General features: G+C 46.9%; 1 protein-coding gene across 2 annotated transcripts in view; it reads left to right on the forward strand.

Moving 5' to 3' along the window:
* Positions 1–17,896: 17,896 nt before the first annotated feature.
* Positions 17,897–20,311, forward strand: part of ACSS1 (acyl-CoA synthetase short chain family member 1) — a 71,047-nt gene continuing 68,632 nt past the window's right edge. Inside the window, exon 1 of one of the 2 annotated variants that reach the window (XR_008305706.1) lies at positions 17,897–18,550. Coding sequence is in view for 1 of the 2 variants with exons in the window: in XM_053243601.1 (XP_053099576.1) it covers positions 18,214–18,550 (337 nt within the window). In the remaining variant the exon portion in view is untranslated. The remainder of the gene's footprint in view (positions 18,551–20,311) is intronic. The other variant, XM_053243601.1, reaches the window with a different exon arrangement.

Here is a 20,311-nt window from a genome sequence, read left to right on the forward strand (position 1 = left end):
TGGGACATGAGTGTGGAAACGACTATTTATTTATTTATTACATTTATATCCTGCTCTTCTTCCGAGGAGCTCAGAGTGGTGTACATGGTTATTTTTATCCTCACAATGACCCTGTGAGGTAGGTTAGACTGAGAGATACATGACTGGCCCAGAGTCATGCAGTGAGTTTCATGGTTGAATGGGGATTTGAACTTGGATCTTCTTGGTCCTAGTCCAGGGATGGGAGTGTTTTGTGAAACTGCTGCCAGCTAGAGCTGCAGGAGAGATTTTGTTTTCTTCCTGTGACATATTGCTGTCCATGTGGCCATAGAGAAGCATCCCCAAACTGTGGCCCTCCAGATGTTGCTGAACTACAACTTCCAGCATACCCAGCCACAAAAAATTGTGTCTAGGGATGCTGGGAGTTGTAGTTCATCAACATCTGGAGGGCCGCAGTTTGGGGATGCCTGCCATAGAGCTTCCCAGGCCAGAACAACATTCCAAACTATAGTTTGTCAGTTCAGATGTAACACCAAATCTGTAGTTTACAAAACAGCTCTAAACTATAGTTCCAGATCCTGGTCTGATGATGACCACTTGTGAACTATGGTTTTGAGTTACATCTGAACTGACCTGCAGAAAAAAGGAGGTTAACAGAGTGGATTAGAATAAAAGAGCCAGGTTAAAAATATAATAAAAGTGCTTTCTCTAGTTAATAGTATGATGTGACCTTTCTGAGTAGGTAAAATTCTGTGGCCCTCAGAATTATTTGAGTTGTGCACTCCTGGCCTAGGGTCAGGGAACACCATTGTGTCTATGTTACTAACAGGTAAGAGAGCTGATAGGGGTGTGCACAAACCAAAAAATGCAGTTTGGTTCGAATTTGAATCAATTTTAACCAAACCGCATTGGGCTGACCCAGTTCGGTCAAACTGACCAGTTGGTCATATCCGTTCAATCAAATGGGTTCAGCGGTTTGGTGGCAATACCTGTAAAGGGGAATTCAGTGAGAATTCCACTTTACAAGTATAAGGATGGGGGACCTGGCTCTGTGAAGGAGCAGGGGTGGAGGGGGTGGCGAGAGAGACAGTTTAAAGTTCCTCTTACCTCCAAGTGTGCTGCCCATGTTACCGCCCCCCCCCCCCCGCCGGTGCAACCTAAAATTGCGCATGTGCTCCTGTCTCTCTTACCAAGCCGCCTGCTCAGCAGTGGCTTGGTTCTGGCTCCACACATGAGTGGATGCCATTTGCGTGGTATCTGCACATGCATGGATGCCACACAAATTGTGTGTGCTCATGCGCGGTGGTCAGAACCAAGCCACTGCCGAGCAGGCAGCTTGGTAAAAGGCAGGAGCTCAAGTGCTTTTGTTCTGGGCTGTGCCAGGGAGGTGAGAAGCGGCATGGGTAGCATGCATGGAGGTAGGAGGGCCTTTTAACTTTCCCTCTTGCTGCCCCCCCCCACCCATTTGGTGTGAAACTGGTCTGCCAGAAGTGCTCCCTGTTTCGGTCCATGATTGAACCTCCGAACGCGCCCGGTTCATGGTGAACCGGTACTTCACCAAACTGTTCATGCACACTTCTGCTGATGGGTGAACAAGTCTGGAAGCTGAGTAAGGGTCAGTTCTCACAAGCCCAATGGGACATGTTAACCATTAAATCCCAGATTCTTACTGTGTGTGTACTCCTGAGGAGCCTCTCGTGAGAACCTAGAAGTTTTTGCCAATCCCAGATTTGCACCACAACATACCAACATTTAACCAAGATTGGCGAGCTACGTTCAAATACCAGATTAACAATCCTGGTTAAATGTTGGGTTGGTGTGGTCCCAACCAGAGATTGGTGAAACCTTCTGGGTTCCCATGACATGCTCTGTGGGAATGCCTGCACTGCATGAATCTGGGATTTAATGGTTATCGGACATCATTGTGATCATGAGAACTGTCCCTAAGAAGCTTAATGGAAAGATATGCAAGAATCAGAGCAGCTGAAGGCAGTAGGACAAGGTATGCATTGTGCTGAAAGGCAGAGGCCTGTTTTGGGGTGCACGTAGTCGAAGGGAAAAGCAAGAAAAGATGGAGGTCAGAAAACCAAGGGATTCGGGGGGGAAAGGAAACTGTTAGCAAGGAGAGAATGAACAGGCCAAGTAGCTATGAACAGAGGGCCTGAAAAGCCCAGTAAATTATCCATATCCAACACTGACACAGCATCCTTCAGTGGTTGTTGTTGCTGGTGTCTACCATGTGTTTCTTTTTAGGTTGTGAGCCCTTTTGGAAGAGGAAACCATTTTTATTATATAAATAATTATAAAAAGAGCTCTTAAAAGTATTGTTTTTATCTACATTTTAATAGTTCTTTTCATAATTATTTTTTCATTGTTACATTTTACATATTGTAGAATGCTGAAGAAGAGTTTTATTCAAAATGCATTGGTATCTACTCTTTAATAAATTGCATTGCATCATTCCTGTTTCCTTCCTTCCTACCTGTTGGCGTGGTGCTTTTCCCCCCTCCTGTGTGCTTCTGTTCTAAAAGTGGGAAATAATGGGGCCAAGCATTCATCTCTGGGAAAAGGCTATTCCACAGTCCAGGTACCATAACTGAGAAGACCCAGTCCCTGAATCTTACAGCAAGTCTATGACAAATCATGTATTATTTTTTGGAGATGGTGCCAATGCTGTGAATGCTGCAATATATATTTACAGCACATCAAAATTACAGATCTTCTGGGAAATCTTTTGAAATGTGGATTAAGACAGAGAGGTAATAGACTGCAATCTCAGCCTGTACCATTCTATTTAAAAGGGTGGTCACAATGCCAAAATGATCTATCATTTCTTCCTGTCACTGTCAATGGACATGTAAATGTAATCAACCAGATACTACAATAACATCAAAATAACTGACTGCATTTTGCACTTTTTAATTAGTTCATATCCATAATATATTTTCCCTTTTTGTGTAAGACAGAACTGGTCCACAATTGCATTCCAACAGACATATTGAAATATTTCCAATTTTTTCCTGCCAGCTGAATTTTATCTGAAACCGATTTAAGGGTTTTATTAAAATCTAGGTAATTCCAGTCTGGAAAGATTCCTAATAGAGATCAGCATGTGAACGCATATGCAATGATGTCCTTACCTGTCCTTATTGTGGCAGGACTTGCAGCTGTATGCACAGAAAAGCACACATAGAAAAAACTCTGAAAAACATTAGCCAATACAGTTTTAGAAAATGTTATTTAGAACATCTGAGTGGTAAAAACCCTATGATTAACAGATGCTCTGGAGCACTATCCTAACACATGTTTTGAAACACTCCCAGAATAACTAGGATTGGTTAGAATAAATAGGAAAGGATGGCAGAGATTGGGAAATGAGTAATTATTTGTGAGAGACTCAAATGCCAAGTTCCTAAAAGTGAAATCGTAGCAAACATGATAAATAATGATTGGTTAAGGCCTATTTAATCAGAAATTAGGCTTTACGAGAGCCGAGGTTTGGCGCATTTAAAGCCTAATCCTGATTCGGCAGCATTTCCAAACAAATTTATGAGGGCTGTGTAATGCTGGCAACACATGCATTCTGTTGCATTTATGACCCCACCTCCTGCGTGACACAGATGGCGTATATATCTTTGGTTATCACATTGGATAACAGCAGCAAGTTACGACTGAAAACACCAGAATTAATAGAACAGCAGAAGTTCCCCAAACACGGGTACCTTCCACCTTAAAAATAGCTTCTGACCCATTCCTACCATCAAGTTCTAATTGTCTCTCACTCTGAGAATCTTAAGTGCTAATGATGTTATGTACAGGTGTGAGTAAACCAGTCCTTAGCTTCCATTTGCCTAGATTTTAAACTGAATGTTTTTGTCTTCCCCCCACTATTTCGCAGATATTTTGTCAGCTCAGCCCCAGTGCTAATAATTGGTCAATTCTAAATATTCACACTTGGAAATGAATCAGCAATTGAATTATGGACACCGCCCCCCCTCCCCCGCCACTTTAACAGAAGGGGTACCTAATGCAGCTTTTAGATAATACATGGTCCACAACACTACATTTGACAGTTAGCTTTTCAGAAAGGACAATGTTACCATCAGATGTGGTTGCCAAGTGTGAGGCCATGTCTATATTCCTAGTTATTCTGCTGAGGTCTGATGATGTGTGGGAACCAGTGCTGGTTGACTCAGCTTCTTCCAGGAGATGCAGGATGGCACAAAGGGGGACCCGACTGATGACAGAGCCACCACTCTGGACCAAAGCAGATAATAAAATGCAGGAAACTGCTACAGCATCCTGAGAGATGGCTGTCCAACCTCTATTTGAAAAGCACACGCAAAGGAGAGCCCACCTACATGATGAAGACTAAGCAAAAACAGCCGTCATAATTCCTTATGGTTTCTGTTAATAAAATGGTTGTTTGCCTGGATTATTGCTTGAGCGGGATAGCTAGCCCCTTCTCTTTCCCCTTTGGATAGTCTAGCTATTCCTTTAACCCAGCTTTGATGGGGGCGGGGGTGCCCAGTTCTGTAGCTTAGGCCCAGCAGTCCCCACAGGATTGGGGTACTGTACTACACCCTCTGAGGCCAGCCCAGAGAAGATAAGTTGGTGCGTTGGTAGGCGATGCCCTTCTTGTAAAAGGGTACTTAATTGTAGGCAGAAAGAGAAAGTGTGTACATGTGCGTGGAGAGGGAGAATTTTGTGAACTATTATTATGCCAGATACTAGTTTAAGAAGTAGTATACACATATTAAGGTATGGTATATGAAATATGGTAGACAACCACGGGGCTCTGTGGTCCCCAGGAGTCGACACCGACTCAACGGCACACTTTACTTTACTTACAAGTAGTAGCCTTGGTTTTTGCCATCTAAGCCAAAATGATTAATCAGCTTTTGAAAGGGAATAGCATCTAATAAACTTATATGGAAGCAGAAGCTGGGACTATATCTCAATTACAGAGGGGCAATTTCAGGCCATGTTGCAATAAATATAGCAAAATTTCATTTAAAAGCAAAACTCTTTTATATTATGATGATCCTAATGATTACCTCTACTGCTCATTATTGTCATTATGCTGATTGCTGATGCCAAACCATTGCTGGGTTGATTGGTGTGGCTGGAATGGTGCTAGTAAACAGCAAGAATAAATGGAACAAGTGATATTCTAGAAAGAAATCACCCCCTCCCATCTGGATTGTTTAAAATAGAAACATGCATAATGCTGTAAATAATTCCACATTCTTTTTAATTTATCTGGGTTACAACAACATTTTCTGTCATATTTACGTGTTTTCACTTTGCCATATGGACAGTCAGTTCCTAGGATTTAAAAGTATTTACCGAATTAATGATAAAAGGAGTGCGGGGGAGGACATACATAAAATGAAATGTGAAAAAAATGAGATTATTTAGATTTTAATTTGGGGGAGGGGACATTATGAGATTGACTGGATTATATATTTCTTTAGCTTTCATAAGGAGACTTTCCCCCCTCTTTTTAATAAGTAACTTGTGTCTGAGTTCACATTTTCTAAAATGGGAAGGCCGTGTGTGTTTGTTGCAGAAACATCTGTATTCTGCCATTACCGAATGGGCTTAGTGATATTAATTTTTAACTGGCATTTTATCTAGGTTTATCCCATCTTGCTGCTTGATGGACTTTTAGATTGAAAGATTAAGCAAATGTGATGTTTTAGAGATTCCCCCCCAGTGGATAATAGAGGTTATTGCACATGGGAGAAAATGTGGGACATTTATTACTGCACAGATACCTGTATAGAGAAACATGTTGAGGTCTTATTTCATATTTATATTTAAAATGTGTACTCTGCTTTTCACCTCCAGAAATTGAGGCACCCAAAGCAGCTTACAGTAGGAAAAAACCAACAATATAATGAAAAACACACTGAAAATGAAACGATTAACAAAGAAGGAAGAAAAGCAAAAACAGCAGCAAAAATCAACATGCAAATCAACACAGAGAGTCTGCAAAGTCTCTCTTTTCTCCAAAAACCATGCAGGGTATTATCCAGGTATTATTTGGTGCCATTTTTGTCTGCATTGCTTACAAAAAAATTGCCTTGAATTTTCTGCTGCTTCTTCTGCTCTGATCTGATATGGATTTTCTTATCACTATATCTACATGACTAGTGTTTTTATGGCCGTTATAATAACGGGCTCTAGTGGGGGGGGGGGTGCTAGTTTGCTCCTCCTCCTTTCTCCTCCCAGTTGCTACTTCCTTCCTCCCGGTTGCTAGGACGGAGTCCCGTCGCCCGAGACCCTCAACAGCAGCCGCAGGAGCAGCAGCCAGATAGGCGGCTGCAAGTTGGTTTTGGGCTGGAGGGGCTTCTCTTCGGCTGGGCTGCGCACCCGGCGGCGGCCACTTCTCGTCGGCCGTCCCGCCCGCCCGGCGGCGGGGCTTCTCCTCAGCCGGCCGCCCACCCGGCGGCGGCCGCTTCTCCTTGGCCGGCTTGCCTGGCGGCGGCCACTTCTTCTCAGCCGGCCGGCCGGCCAGCCCACCCGGCGGCGGCCGCTTTCAGCGGTTCTGAGCATGCGCACCGCGCATGCTCAGAACCGCCGAAAAAGACACGGGCAGCACGGCCGCACACTCAGGGTCTTTATTATAGATTATTATCTGCTACTTTTGCACATACAACAATAGAACATCAAAATAATCAAGCTGTGTTTAAGAAGAAAACTCTTTCTATGTCAAGGGAGACTGCAAGAACAAGAACAGAGGAATGATCATTAGTCTTCTCTACAGACAAACAACCATAATGTTCAATTTATCCACATACAGGAAGTCCCCAACTTACAAATGGATTGTGTTGAACTTTTATGTCTGAATGCATGTGATCACGGTTTCATGGCAAAAGTGACCTGCAGTTTGCCTTGCCAAACTCCAATTTGAACCTTCAGTTTGTAGTGAGTTTTTTGGTGGCAGCAGAGGCGTAACTGGGGAAAACGGCGCCCAGGGCAAGCGCTGCCTCTGAAATTGCACCCCCGCCCCCCCCCACCCTAACCCTATACCTGCGCCCTGGCCACCGATGGAGTCGTCTTGTGCCTGCTGGGATGGCTTGTGGGGAGTGTGAGCGCGGCGGCGGCGGATCGCCTGCTCAGCCATGGCGCCCAGTGGAGGAGGCGGCAGCGGGGAGCGAGAAGACAACGGCAGTGCGGACGACGAGGAGCGCTGTGGGTGGCAGAGTCAGTCCCCTGTGGGTGGGAGAGAGCAGCCCGGCTGCTACCAGAGCCGCCCAAGGGCAGGCAGCGGCGGCGGGCACGCCATGATGGCTTCTCCCCACACCAGTTGGCAAGCTGCAGTTCCAAGCCGGAGGCCACGCCTGTTCCTTCTCCTCTCTCCAGGCGCCACCCATGCCACGCTCAGAGGTGAAGGGGAGGACCCGCATGCAAGTCCCGCCCGGGATGGCCCGGGAGTGAGCGCGGCGGTGGCGGGCGGCGGCGATCCGCCGCCGCCCGCCACCGCCGCGCTCACACTCCCCACAAGCCATCCCAGCGGGCACAAGACGACTCCGTCGTCCTGAAAAAATTTTTTTTTGTGGGGAAGGGGGGATCAGGGGGGTGTCATGGCACTTTTTGGCGCCCCCCCGTGACCCACCAGGGTGGCGCCCAGGGCACGTGCCCTGCCTGCCCCCCCTATAGTTACGCATCTGGGTGGCAGCATTACATCTGAATGTGGATGGTTCCATAATTGCAGTTTATTTGCTTTCTGGAGCCGTAATCATAGAGATGGTGGTGTAGCTCCGCCCAGGGTTGCGCCCCCTCCATGACTGTGGCACTTATCACTGGCCGCCTCTCTGAGCACTCGCCCCACCCACCCCACTCTGCCTCTGATCCAACAAAGCAGTTGCCTGGCAACAAGGACACTGCCTTTAAGGCAGGGAGAGTCGCTCCGGCCCATGCTGCCCAACACAGCGCGGGTCGATCTCCCTTCCAAACAGGGCCGTGTGGCCCCCTTAGGGAGGGAGACCATGTCCCTACGTCTGATGTCAGACATGGGGGCGTGGCTAGTTGGGCCCCTGCGTCTGACATCAGACGTAGGGAGCAGCGCCAGGGGGCCATCGTGGCGGCCACACACGGGCTGCCGCCAGCCTCCCTACACTCCTGAATGTATGATTACAGTCCCCTTCTCCCACATACTGCTCTCTCACAAGAATGTCAGGCCATTTGGGCTGAACAGCAGATGCTGCCCAGCCAGGTTGCTCTATACAAGCAATCCGTGGGGATGGGTACCCCGCCAACAGCTCTCTCTTGGTGACTGCCACCAAGAAGCTGTCAAAGTGTGCCCTCTACCAGCCCATCTGACCATTAGGAACATAGGAAGAACATAGGAACATAGAAAGCTGCCATATACCGAGTCAGACCATAGGTCCATCTAGCTCAATATTGTCTACACAGATTGGCAGTGGCTTCTCCAAGGCTGCAGGCAGGAATCTCTCTCAGCCCTATCTTAGAGATGCCAGGGAGGGAACTTGGAACCTTTTGCTCTTCCCATATCGGCTCTATTCCCTAAGGGGAATATCTTATAGTGCTCACACTTCAAGTCTCCCATTCATATGCAACCAGGGCAGACCCCGCTTAGCTAAGGGGACAAGTCATGCATGCACCATAAGACCAGCTCTCCTCTCCTTTGGAACATGTCCATCTTTGGTTTTGCCCAGAATGGCAACCCCACTCTCCTGGGGATGCTGAAAATTGGGGCTCCCCCTCTTCCGTGATTCCCCATGGTGGCAGATCTGCATACAGCGCAACGCCGATCCGAACGGGAGTTTTGGATGAGAGTTAAGATCTGTCCCCAGTTCAGGTGTTTCCCCAGTCTGCACACCCAGCTAGGTGCCTAGGTCAGAAAAGAATTGTACAGGTGTCTGCCCTTTGTCCTGGCTCTTCCCCACCCACTGGGAAACCTCACATGACTTAACATACTCAGTCACATCCTGGCCAAATCCAGTCCAGTAAAAGCTTTTCCTTACTCTGTACTTGGTTCCCCCCACCCTCATGCGCCCCCTCTAAGATGTGCAAGTGGAGTCTCTTAGGCACTATAAGTTGCCTCCCTGTGAGTTTTATGGATATACTCATTCTGGATGATGATCCGGGAGCTCAGCGTTTCACTGAGAGGTGGTGAGTTGGGGCTCACCTCCTTCTGCAGTTGCACCAAACTTGGGTCTGCCTCCTGCTCTCTCCAGAACTCTTCGGCCCTGCTGCTGCTAGCTGCTCCTGGCATCTCTGCCTGCTCCGCCTTCTCCTCCGCAGCGCTTCCCTCCTGGTTACTAGCCTGCTACAGGTGCTCTCGGATGGGGGCATCCACCTCTTCCTGGGTGTAGCTGGGCTTCTCCTCTGCTGGGCCGCTCAGCACTCAGGCTGGGTTCTGGCCTCTTCCTGCCAATGGTGCTGTCTGCAGGTACACCTCCAGTCTGCATAGGTGGTGCTGGCTGGGACCAGGTACCTTAGATCAGCCTTTCTTGCTCCACCATCACTGGATCCTTCTCTCCTGGATGGAGTGTCTCCCAAACGTGGTCAGCTAAATCTTCTCCGATCAGCATGGCATAGGGATGATCTTCCATCACTGCAAACTCCCATTCCTCTTTCTAGCTGGCCCACCAGACAGGTAGCTTCACCAGGGGAATTTCTGCCTGGGCTTTGGCGAAGATAGTGAGGCCTGGGCAAGCTGCTGGGCCTTGACAAGTGAGGGGTGTATGGCTGAGAACATGGCTCCAGTGTCCCTCCATGCTGTGACTTGCTGGCCATGGACCCAAACACTCTCTTGCCTTTCGGTGGAATAGCTTCCACATCAAAACAAGGTGGTGGCCGCTTATGGGCGGCTGCCACGTCTGGGCTCCTATCGCAAACTATGTTCATTAGGGCTTTAGCCTTGGGGCAGTCCCTCTTGAAGTGTTCACTTCCCCACACTTAAAAAATCTGGGGCTGGCCTGAACAGTCTGTCTGCCCCCTTGTGGTGTAGTAGGTGGGGTGTGACTCGTCCCTAGGCTCACCTGGGTAGGATTCCTGGTCTCCTCTTTGAGCAGACGCTGAGGCTTCTCCCGCCTTGGGACAAACTTGGGTCGGTTCTGTTGGGATGCCTCTGCGGTCCCCCTAACTCTGGAGTCAGCCATCCTCTGTGCCCACTCTCCAGCTTCCTCAATGGTCTTGGGCCCCTGAACAAAGACCTGCTCAAAGAGATGATCTGGCAGTTGGATCAGGAATTGCTCAATTTGAACCAGTTCCATGATTTCCTCAACTGTCTTCACCCCCACCCATTCCAATCATTAGCGCAGTGCCCTATTTAAGTAGTGGGCTTAGGTCTGATAAGACCGTAGCTTTCTTCCTCAGACCCCTGAAGTTATTCCTGACATTTTCTAGGGTAAGTCCTAGCCTGGACTTAACCATGTCTTTGAATAGCACATAGTCCTCCATGTCATCGGCTGACATTTCTGTTGACACTGCCAGAAGGGAACCAGTCAAGTGGTCTCAAGCTCCTCATGTACAGGTCCTCTTTAATGCTATAGCTCTGGCAGGTCCTTTCAAAATTGGAGAGAAAATGGTCTGGATCCTCACCTTCCCTGAACTCTAGGAATCTGAGTTTCCCCCCAGGAGCGGTTGAGGTAGCAGAGTTGGCTGAGGCAGTTGGTTCCCTGGTTGCCCTTTACTTATCTGGGCCATCACAGCCTCATGGACGAATTCTCTCTCTCTCTCTCTCTCTCTCCCCTCTCCAGCTTTTGGGCTTCCATCTCTCTCTCTCTCCCTCTCAAGCTTTTTGACTTCCAGCTCTCTCTCGGCCCTTTGGGCTTCCAACTCCATCCATTTCTATTTCCAGCGCTTGCTGTCTGTCTAGCTCCATCTTTCGTAGTTCTATTTGGAGTTTCAAGAGTTCTGGATTCTGGGTGGTTGCCTCTGAACTGGCATCTAGCTCTGACCTCTGCCTGAGATCATTGTTTGCCTAGGCAACTTCCCCTTCTCCCCTGCTTGGGACATCTTTGCTGTTGTCACCTTCTTTGCAGGGTAGGTGTGTAGAGTTTCCCTGCCAGACCACAACATGCAGTGGCCCCTCTCCACTGTCTATACTAGCCTAGCTATCCATCGAACCCGGCAGCTAAAAATTAAAATAACCATGTGTGTGCTTGCAATCCCTTTTTGTTCACACCCAAAGAAAACTAGGCTTCCTGTAAAAAAACAAAACAAAACAATAATAATAAAAAATCCCTCTGCTTTCTCACTCTGAAGGTAAAAGACAAGCAGAGAGAAAAAACTGGTCTCTGGGGCCCTCTCGTGGCTTTTCAATCCCAACTGCTGCTCACCATGTAGCAGATTTTAGCCTTTGTCTCAGAGCAAACTCACACAAGGGAAAGAAATGCTGAATCATCCCGGCTGAGCCGCATGACTAGGCTTTTCCAAAAACTATTCTGTAATTATCAGTAGGTTCAAAAGGCTGCCACCAAGCACCTGAAAACTTGCAGAGAATTGGACCAGTAGATTGGGTGCTTTAATCCAAGGTCCCTCTGTTATTAGATATTGGGCAAATTAAAACAAAAATCAAAACCCTTCCACGTGTATACCTACACAAGATGAGAAAAACTTGTAGTTGCTCAAAGTCTGAGGACGTGCTTGCACCAAAGTAAACCCCTTCACAGATCCCTTTTCACAGATCCCTTATAAACCAGCTTGGAGAGGCTTGTAAAAAGAAAAGAACTAAAAAAATTATCAATTTTATTCAATTACTACAGACTGCTTCCGTAGAGGCTTCTAGTTTTCTTAGATATAGTTAAGCATCTTAGTAGGGTTATTTATTTATTTATTTAAAATATTTATACCCCGCCCCTCCAGTACACTACTGCTCAAGGCAGCTCACAACAATAAAATAGATACAGTACACAATAAAAGTAATAAAATTAAACAAATGGACTAAACAAATTAAGAGTTATTTTAAAAGCTAAAATTTACAAAAATAGGTTGTCTTAATGCATGTTTAAATGTTTATAGAGACTTTTGCAACGCTCTGGGTGTATTGGGCGTCAGCTAGTGTTTCTTAGTTTAATTATGTTACAGGTAAACAATAATAGAGCAGTATCAGGGATATACAAAGCACACAACAAAGACACAGAAATTCTAACGCAAAATCTGACTAAACAAACATTTTCCAAGACTAAACTTCCCAAAGCTAAAGCACAGGCTTCCTTTTTCCTTGAACTCACCAAACTCCGGTTGAGATTCAAGCTCCTGCAGTTCTATCTTCCAAAAGCTGCGGTCATCCTCCTGCAGCCATGCTCCATGACCTCGTGTCCTTCTCTCCTCTAACAAAGACCTGCCTTTCTTGTTCCCAGAATTCCTCACAACTGCTCTCTAGGTCCCACCCACCTGGCTGTCCTGGAGTTCACCAGGGTGTCAGTCAAGACAAGGGTTCACTCCCTGTTAACTCTTTAGGAGGAGGAGTGGCTGATCACTACAGATTAATTATACAAAGACTAAAGTCTTAGCCTTTGCCAAGTACAGTATCTCAAAACCTACTAATGGAAATTGAATGGCCATGAAATTGAACTGGTTAAAATCTTTAAATATTTAGGCGTAGTCTTCCAAGACACTGGTAGGCGGAGTGCCCACTTGGATTATGTTTCGCAGCCTCAATCATACACTCTGTTTATTACTCTAGATGTACATTATTGATTCTAGTGGCTGTAAAGCTATTTTTAGCCAAAGCCCATGAAAAGCTTTTGTATGGAGCTCAATTGGGCCTTAGGAAAATTTTGCCCCATTGGAGGCCATATAATCCAAAATTTAAAGAAATATCTTCCATTGCACAGTGTGTACCTAAAGTGGTTCTCCCCGCAGAGAAGCCAGTGTAATTTATTTATTGTTATTTATTTATTTGATTTACATACTGCCCCTCCAAAAATGGCTCAGGGTGGTTTACAACAAATAAAAACAATTAAAATAACTTAACAGCTAACATCAAAACTAAATCAATTAAGCAATTAAAATCATTTAAACATTACAAACATTAACATTAAAATCATTTTTAATGTTAATGTTTTTAAAGTTAAGATGGAGACAGAACTATGGCTATGTATTTCTAGCCTACTTTCCAGTAGGCTTATGAGATAACCCAGTATTCCATGTGTGTGTCTCGCTGTGTGTCTGAGTGTGTGTGTGTCCCTAACAACTTTGCAATGCTTGGACTAATATGAACCAAACTGAGTACAGTTGTAGGGATACATAGGGACACCTAAATGGCGTAGTTTGTGACGATGTAATACACCCTGATTCAAGATGGCAGATGCATAAATGTTTGAGGCACAAGTGGGCTAACTTGTGAACCACCTAACCAATTTGAACCAAATTTGCTACAGCTGTAGGGACGCAAAGGGACACCTCAATGGCATAGTTTGTGATGATGTCATCCACCCTGATTCAAGATGGTGGACGCGTGGATGCTTGAGGCACAAGTGGACTAACTTGTGGACTGTCTAACCGATTTGAACCACATTTGGTAAAGTTGTAGTGAGTGGCACCTCAACGGCATAGGTTGTGATGATATCATACACCCCAACTCAAGATGGCGGATGCATGAACGTTTGAGGTGCAAGTGGGCTAAATTGTGATCTGCCTAACTGATTTAGACCAAATTTAGTCCAGTTGTAGGGATAATGAAAGGAAAGTAGGCAGATTAGTTCTTACTAGAACAACTTGTTGCTTATTGGCTAAGATTGTCTTTCTCCCCAGTAGGATTAGCCCCATTGAAGTTAGCTGATAATTTGGTTTTGAACTAGAAAAGATCTATCCAACAGAAATTATATTATTACGGATTCTCACAGGAAGCTTTTACAATGCTGGGCTTTGAGCAGGTTAAGAGAACACTCAGATGGATATGGAAGTCAATTAGATCAATCTTGTCTTCCAAGAGATGTATTTTTAAGCCTGAAATCTTACATTTTAAGGATATCAAGATATCTAATTCAGAGAATGGTGTCAAACTTTAGAAGAGCTTTAACCCTTGCACATTTTAATGCGCTTCCTGTGGCAGTATTAGAAGGAAGGTATAAGAAAATACCGCATGAAGCTCAGCTCTGCCCTTGCTGAGCAGGTCCCATTAAAGAAACATCTCATGTCCTTTTATATTGTTCTTCCTATAAGGCTATTCAAACCCATTTTATTATTTATTTTTTAGTTAATTTTCCAGGTCCCTCAGATTTATTTTACTTTCAATATGTACTGTCCAGCCAATGATTTAATGTATTTAAATGTTGCTAAATATTTGATTTATTAGCTTAAAAAATTATCAAGAGTTGGTTAAATTGTCTTAGTTATTTTTTTAGTTTATTGTTGGTATCCTATTGTTTTATCGTGCTTTTTGTTTATTTTATTTTCTGTTCGTTTACCGTAATAAAGGATTGCTTGATTGGTTGATGCACGTCATTGCCAGGAGAGGGCAATGCTCAGTTATTACTTAATTGCTAGAACAAGAATGGGAAAGGAACTGAAAAGGAAAGTTATGTATTGTAGCAGTGGGCAAAAGGAAAAACAGCGCAGAGTGCATCAGTGGGCGGACCATCGGTCAGTTTCTAACCTTTGGTTTGATCCTGCAAGGAGTTTCTTAGATCCTTAAACAAGAACACATACTTACCACAATTAGTTATTTCGTTAAGAGATATTGAGTGTTGTCATTATTATTCGTTCGATTTCTATACCGCCCTTCCAAAAATGGCTCAGGGTGGTTTAATAAATAAATAAGATGGCTCCCTGTCCCCAAAGGGCTCACAATCTAAAAAAAACCCCATCAGATAGACACCAGCAACTACCCCTGCTAAATAAAGACAATCACTAGGGATGTGCATGAACCGGTTTGGAGGCCATGTTGGAGGCCTCCGAACCGGTTCGGAACCGGACCGGTCCGGCGGTCCGGCACTGAGGGGGGGGGTCTACCTTTAAGGGTGGGGGTAGAACTTACCCCTCCCGCCGCTCTTCCCCCTCCGGCGCTGCAGTTTAGACCGAAGTTTTTGGCGCGGCAGCGTTCCACCCTGCCCCCGTTGTTGCGCGCGCACGCGCCGTGATGCACACATACATGTTCATCTTACTGTTCATCAACGACAGGGGCAGGGGCGGCAGGGAGGAATGCTGCCGCCCCAAAAACTTCGGTCTAAACTGCAGCGCCGGAGGGGGAAGAGCGGCGGGAGGGGTAAGTTCTACCCCCCCCACCCTTAAAGGTAGACCCCCCCTCAGTGCCGGACCGCGCCGCATGGTTCCTTGCACACCACTAAAAATCACCACCACATTAAAAGGTGCCTCTTTGCCAAGTTAGCAGGGGTTAAGAGCTTATATACTCCTGGTTTGTAAATTTCAAACACGTTGTTATGGGATTCCAATACTGAACTTAAAAAAAAAAAAGTCAGTCCAGCCTTGATGTATTGTTCTTTACGAAGTTTTATATTTGTTTTGCTGTTGTAAGCCCTCTTAAACTGGGAGAAAATGGGAGAAAGTGGGAGAAAAATGGGGTATTTAAAAATAAAGCCAGGGTGGTGTAGTGGTTAGAGTGTTGGACTAGGACCGGGAGACTCGAGTTCAAATCCCCATTCAGCCATGATACTAGCTGGGTGACTCTGGGCCGGTCACTTCTCTCTCAGCCTAATCTACTTCACAGGGTTGTTGTGAGGAGAAACTTATGTATGTAGTACAACCGCACTGGGCTCCTTGGAGAAATAGCGGGATATAAGATATAAATAAATAAATAAATAAAACACCAGAAGTTCTGGCTGGCGGTAATGTTGAGGTATTTCCCATAGGCGTAACTATAGGGGGGGCAGGGGGGCACGTGCCCCGGGCGCCACTTGGCAGGGGGCGCCAAAAAGTTCCCCCACTGATTTGCCGGAATTTATTTATTTATTGCAGAGCATTCCCCCTCCCCCGGTCCCGGCGCGCCCCCCCCCATTGGCATTGCTCATCCAGCACTGGGCGCCGCGGCATCTTCGTAGTCCAAGTCTCTGACTCTCACTCCCCCGCGTGCCCCGCCACCCCGCCACCAGTCGCGCATGCGTCGAGAGGAGGACACGCACCAGAGCAAACTTCCTGAACAACTCCCTCTTCTGAACAACTTCCTGAACGCCTGAACCAGTTCCCCTTTTTGCTCATTCAAGTCCTTCCTCCCCTATAATCTAACCACGTTTTAACTGAAAAGGTTCAGGGAGGGGGAGATGGGGGGATGTGGAACCTTGGGTTCCACATCCCCCCATCTCTCCCTTCCTGGACTTTTTCACTATGTAATGCAAGCTAATTTAATTATTTGTCATCATCAAAATGGATTAGCTGTTTCAGCCCATCAGGAAAGTCTAAACCTCCACCGATTTAATTAACCAGACTGTAAATCAGATGAACAGAGAATGTTTTAATGAAAGGTGGTATATAAATTTAACAATAAGTAAAACTATCATTAGGAGCAATTAGCGATTACTTAAACATTGGTGCTGCCAAGCAATTTGTAAATAAAACTAGAAGCCCTTTGAAAATAAGCTGGAATTAATTGTAGGTTGGGCAGGGGGTGAAAGTATATACTTCTAAACATTTATTGTTAAATTTATATACCACCTTTCATTAAAAACAACCCCAAAGTGGTTTGGTTTTAGTCATGGATTTTAATTTTAATTGCTCTTTTTTGTCAATGTGATGAAGATTAGTTAAATCTTAGGCAACCAATGTTGCATCTGAAATGCCATTTCATTTTTTATTGTCATAAATACTCTCCAACCAATTTAAATAGCAAAGGTGTATATTATCGCTTTATTCAATTGCAGGGAATCTCAAAAAAAGCAGGATTTGCAACTAAGGCAGTGCATATCTTCTCTAAAATGGCCCTTTTATAGTTTTTCTAACTTTGAAATCGTAACATAAAACAAAGCATAAATGCATAAATGCTTCCCCCTCCATTTGAAACCTTTTCTGGTGTAAATAGCGCACGGTTTCGGAAAAGGGGAGTCTTTAACAGCGGGAGAATAAGGAGTCTTTAGCACTATCACCCTAGTCCCTTGAATTACTTTGGAGTCCTTGGTTTTTGTTTTGTTAAAATACAGTCACTCACAAGGGAAAGTCAGGAACAGAACCAGGGCGTGAGGGAGGGGCATCATAATCATAATAATCATCATTGCATCATAATTCTGATGTTTGAGATACGAGCCAACTTCACAGGGTTGTTGTGAGGAAAAACCTAAGTATGTAGTGCATTTTGAAATTTTTGGTAATTTTGGTAATTTTTAAAATAAAAGTTTTCTGAAACATGTGTGTCAGTCAGATGTATGTTGGGGAGGCGGCGCAATTTCAGTGCTTGCCCCGGCCCGTTTTCCCTAGTTACGCCTCTGGTATTTCCCCACCACTTCATAGGCACTCTGGGGCTGTCCCCCTGTGCCTTATTTACCTATAACCTGCCTTAGCTTAAGGTGTGACTTGTTCTTATCGCATGTTTGAATTAATATATGGTTTCATTGTTTGTTTAAATATTGAGAGTCGCTGGGAGACTCTTCAGTGGTGATGTTTACCGAGTTAAGGGAGAGGGGACCGTGTGTCCCCCCCCCTCTCCCCAGAGGCTCCTCAGAATGAGGGGGATAATGAAAAAGATAGGGAGGGGTGGAACGGGGGGGGGGAGAACCCATCGGCTTAATGATAGCTACACCCCTGCGTCTATTAATTATAAGAGGGAGGAAAGTGACACGACTTCAAGTCAAAATCGCGCAGCCCTCGCTGGAAAACGCCCCCCCCCTTCTCCCTCGCCCCGTGACTCCCATATTCTAACAAGACATTCTATTAGCTACTTTATAAACTTCGGAGAAGTTTTCATGGGCTGATGGTGAGTTAAGGGAATAAACTGTCTCTCTCTCTCCTTCTCCTCCACCCCCCCCCCCCCGCGCTCAAGTCTTGCTAGGCAACCGAAGGGCCGCGGGCGGCGCCGCGTTTTCTCAAAGGAACGCCGAGGAGGAAAGCGCGGCCTCCCGGGGCGGTGCGGAGCCCGGGAAGGCGCGGGAGGAGGCGGAGAGACAGAAAAAAAAAAGGAGCGGGAAGGGCGTGGTGAGGAAGAAGAAAGAGAAGAAGAACGCAGCGACGTCTCCGGTCCGGCCGGGGAACGTTATCCAGACGACGAGACTTCCTTGTTGGGCCGCCAAGTGAGGCGGCTGCTGCGGTCTGCCCTGGCGGCGGCACCTCCGGAGGTTCCCAAGCGAGGGCTCCGCGGGCGGCCTCATGGCCATGGCTACTTCAGCGGCTGCCACCGCAGCCTTAAGCTGCCTGTTGCGCGCCGGGAAGCGGAGCTGCCTGCCGAGCGCCCGCTGGGGCTGCCTCTCCTCCGCCCGCCTCAGCAGCGGAGTCTCCTCCTACGGCCAGCGGGGCAGCGGCGCCCGTTCCCTGAGGGGAAACTACCGGGAGCTGTGGGAGCGGGCGGCCAGGGAGCCCGGCCCGTTCTGGGGGGCGCTGGCCCGGGAGGCGCTTCTGTGGGACACCCCGCACCACACGGACTGCGAGTGGGATTTCGCGCAGGGCCGCGTCCGCTGGTTCCTGGGCGGCCGCTTAAATGTGGCGGGTAAGAAGAGGCGCCTTTCCTAGCGGGGAGAGACTGAGAGAGGGCGCGAGGAGGTGCCAGGACGGGACACCCCCCCGCTCTCCTGCCCCGCTGCCCTCTCTGAAGCCCCCTTGTTGTCGAGGCTCTGCAGGGCGGGCGGCCGCAGCTTTCGAAAGCGAAAGGTGCTGCCGCTGAGTGCTCAGTGCCTGGAAGTCACCCCCCGCCCCGTGTGCGATCGGGAAGCTTTGCCCTCTAACAGCGTGCGGCTGCTGCTCGATGAAAAGCGGAAGAGCGGCGCTCTGTACGTGCTCAAAGACGCGGCAGTTGTTTTCCTCAGTTCCACCGCAGAATCTAGTCCTCCGCGTGTTGAAATCCTGTGCTCTCAAGGGGTCACAAGCTCACTTGCAGAGCCCATGCAGGCTGGCATGCAGAAAGTCACCAGGTCCCCCCTTACTCAGTGTCCGTGCCAGGCCCAGTTAGAGGATCTCAGGTGGCGGGACTGATGTGAGAGTGATGCTTGACACCCTGGAGAAGAGTAAACTGACTGATTTATGTTTTTAACCCTATTGTATGTGTGTTCAGGTGTCTGTACATATGCACATGTTTTTGTGTAAATGTGTTGGTTTGAAAGGAACAGGGCCTCTCAAATACAGGTACAGAAAGGAAGTGTGCTGCTGTAAAGGAACACATAAACATAATGAGCACATGATGTGTGTTTAGCGTAATGTATGAATAGCTATGTGCATAAGGATCTGTATTTGTGTACACTGTGCACAGATTGTATGTGTGTTGAACTTAACATGTGAATCGGGCTGTTATGGTGCAAAGTAGGGCTTTGTGATGAGATAGCACCTTATTTTCTGTCAACCAGACTGTCCAGCCAAAACCACTGATCCATCTAGCTCAGTATTGTCTACACTGACTGGCAGCATCTCCAAGGTTTCAAGCAGGAGTCTTCCCCAACCCTACTTGGAGATGCCAGGGATTGGACCTGGGACCTTCTGCATTCAAAACAGATGCTCTACAGTTGAGCTACTATATTACTTGCGAATTGAAGAGTTAAGTAAGAATCAGCCCCAGCAAAAGAAACTGACCGAATTAACTTTAAAGTGCATCAGTTCCTAGTGTGTTTGACAGCATACAGGTGGTAAGGGGATTTGATGTCCATGGGCTAACAGAGAGGAGGAAGAGCAGGGGTAGCTCGTCCATGAGGCAAGCTGGGGTGACGGCCTAGGGCAGCAAGTGTAGGCTTCCTGTCCCATCCCCACCCCTGCAGGTGTTGCCCCATCTGGCCTGCTTCCTCCACCACTACTCCAGCTCCTCAGCCCCCTCTTTCCCTCCCCCCACCTTGTGGCCTGGTCGCACCCCTGATGCTGCCACTAGCATTAGAAGTGTGACTAGTCCCTCCTGCCTTGTCTGTGCAGCCCTTCATCATCTTGTAGCTGCCTGGCAGGTAAAGCAGCCTGCGTTCTAAAGGAAGAGTTCAGTAGAGGTGGTGGGTGGCAGTGAGAAGGAGCTTCTAGCACAGAGTATCTGCTGCTTCACTACCGTAATTGACTTGCTTTCTGTTTCTCTTTTGTCTTCCCCTTGCTTTCTACAAAGAGGCTTAAGCATCACTGTACTCCTCCCAAAATGGAGCAGATAAAATGCACAAGCCTTTTGGTTGAGATGTGGGGAGGGGCAGGGTGAGGGAGAAAGTGATAATCGAGCTACTTGCAACAAACTTTCACTCGTTTGTCCACAGCATCTAGTATTCAGAGATATATTTCTGTAGATAGAGAT

Source organism: Hemicordylus capensis, chromosome 1 (assembly GCF_027244095.1).
Source record: "Hemicordylus capensis ecotype Gifberg chromosome 1, rHemCap1.1.pri, whole genome shotgun sequence".
In the NCBI taxonomy this organism is placed as follows: Eukaryota; Metazoa; Chordata; class Lepidosauria; order Squamata; family Cordylidae; genus Hemicordylus; species Hemicordylus capensis.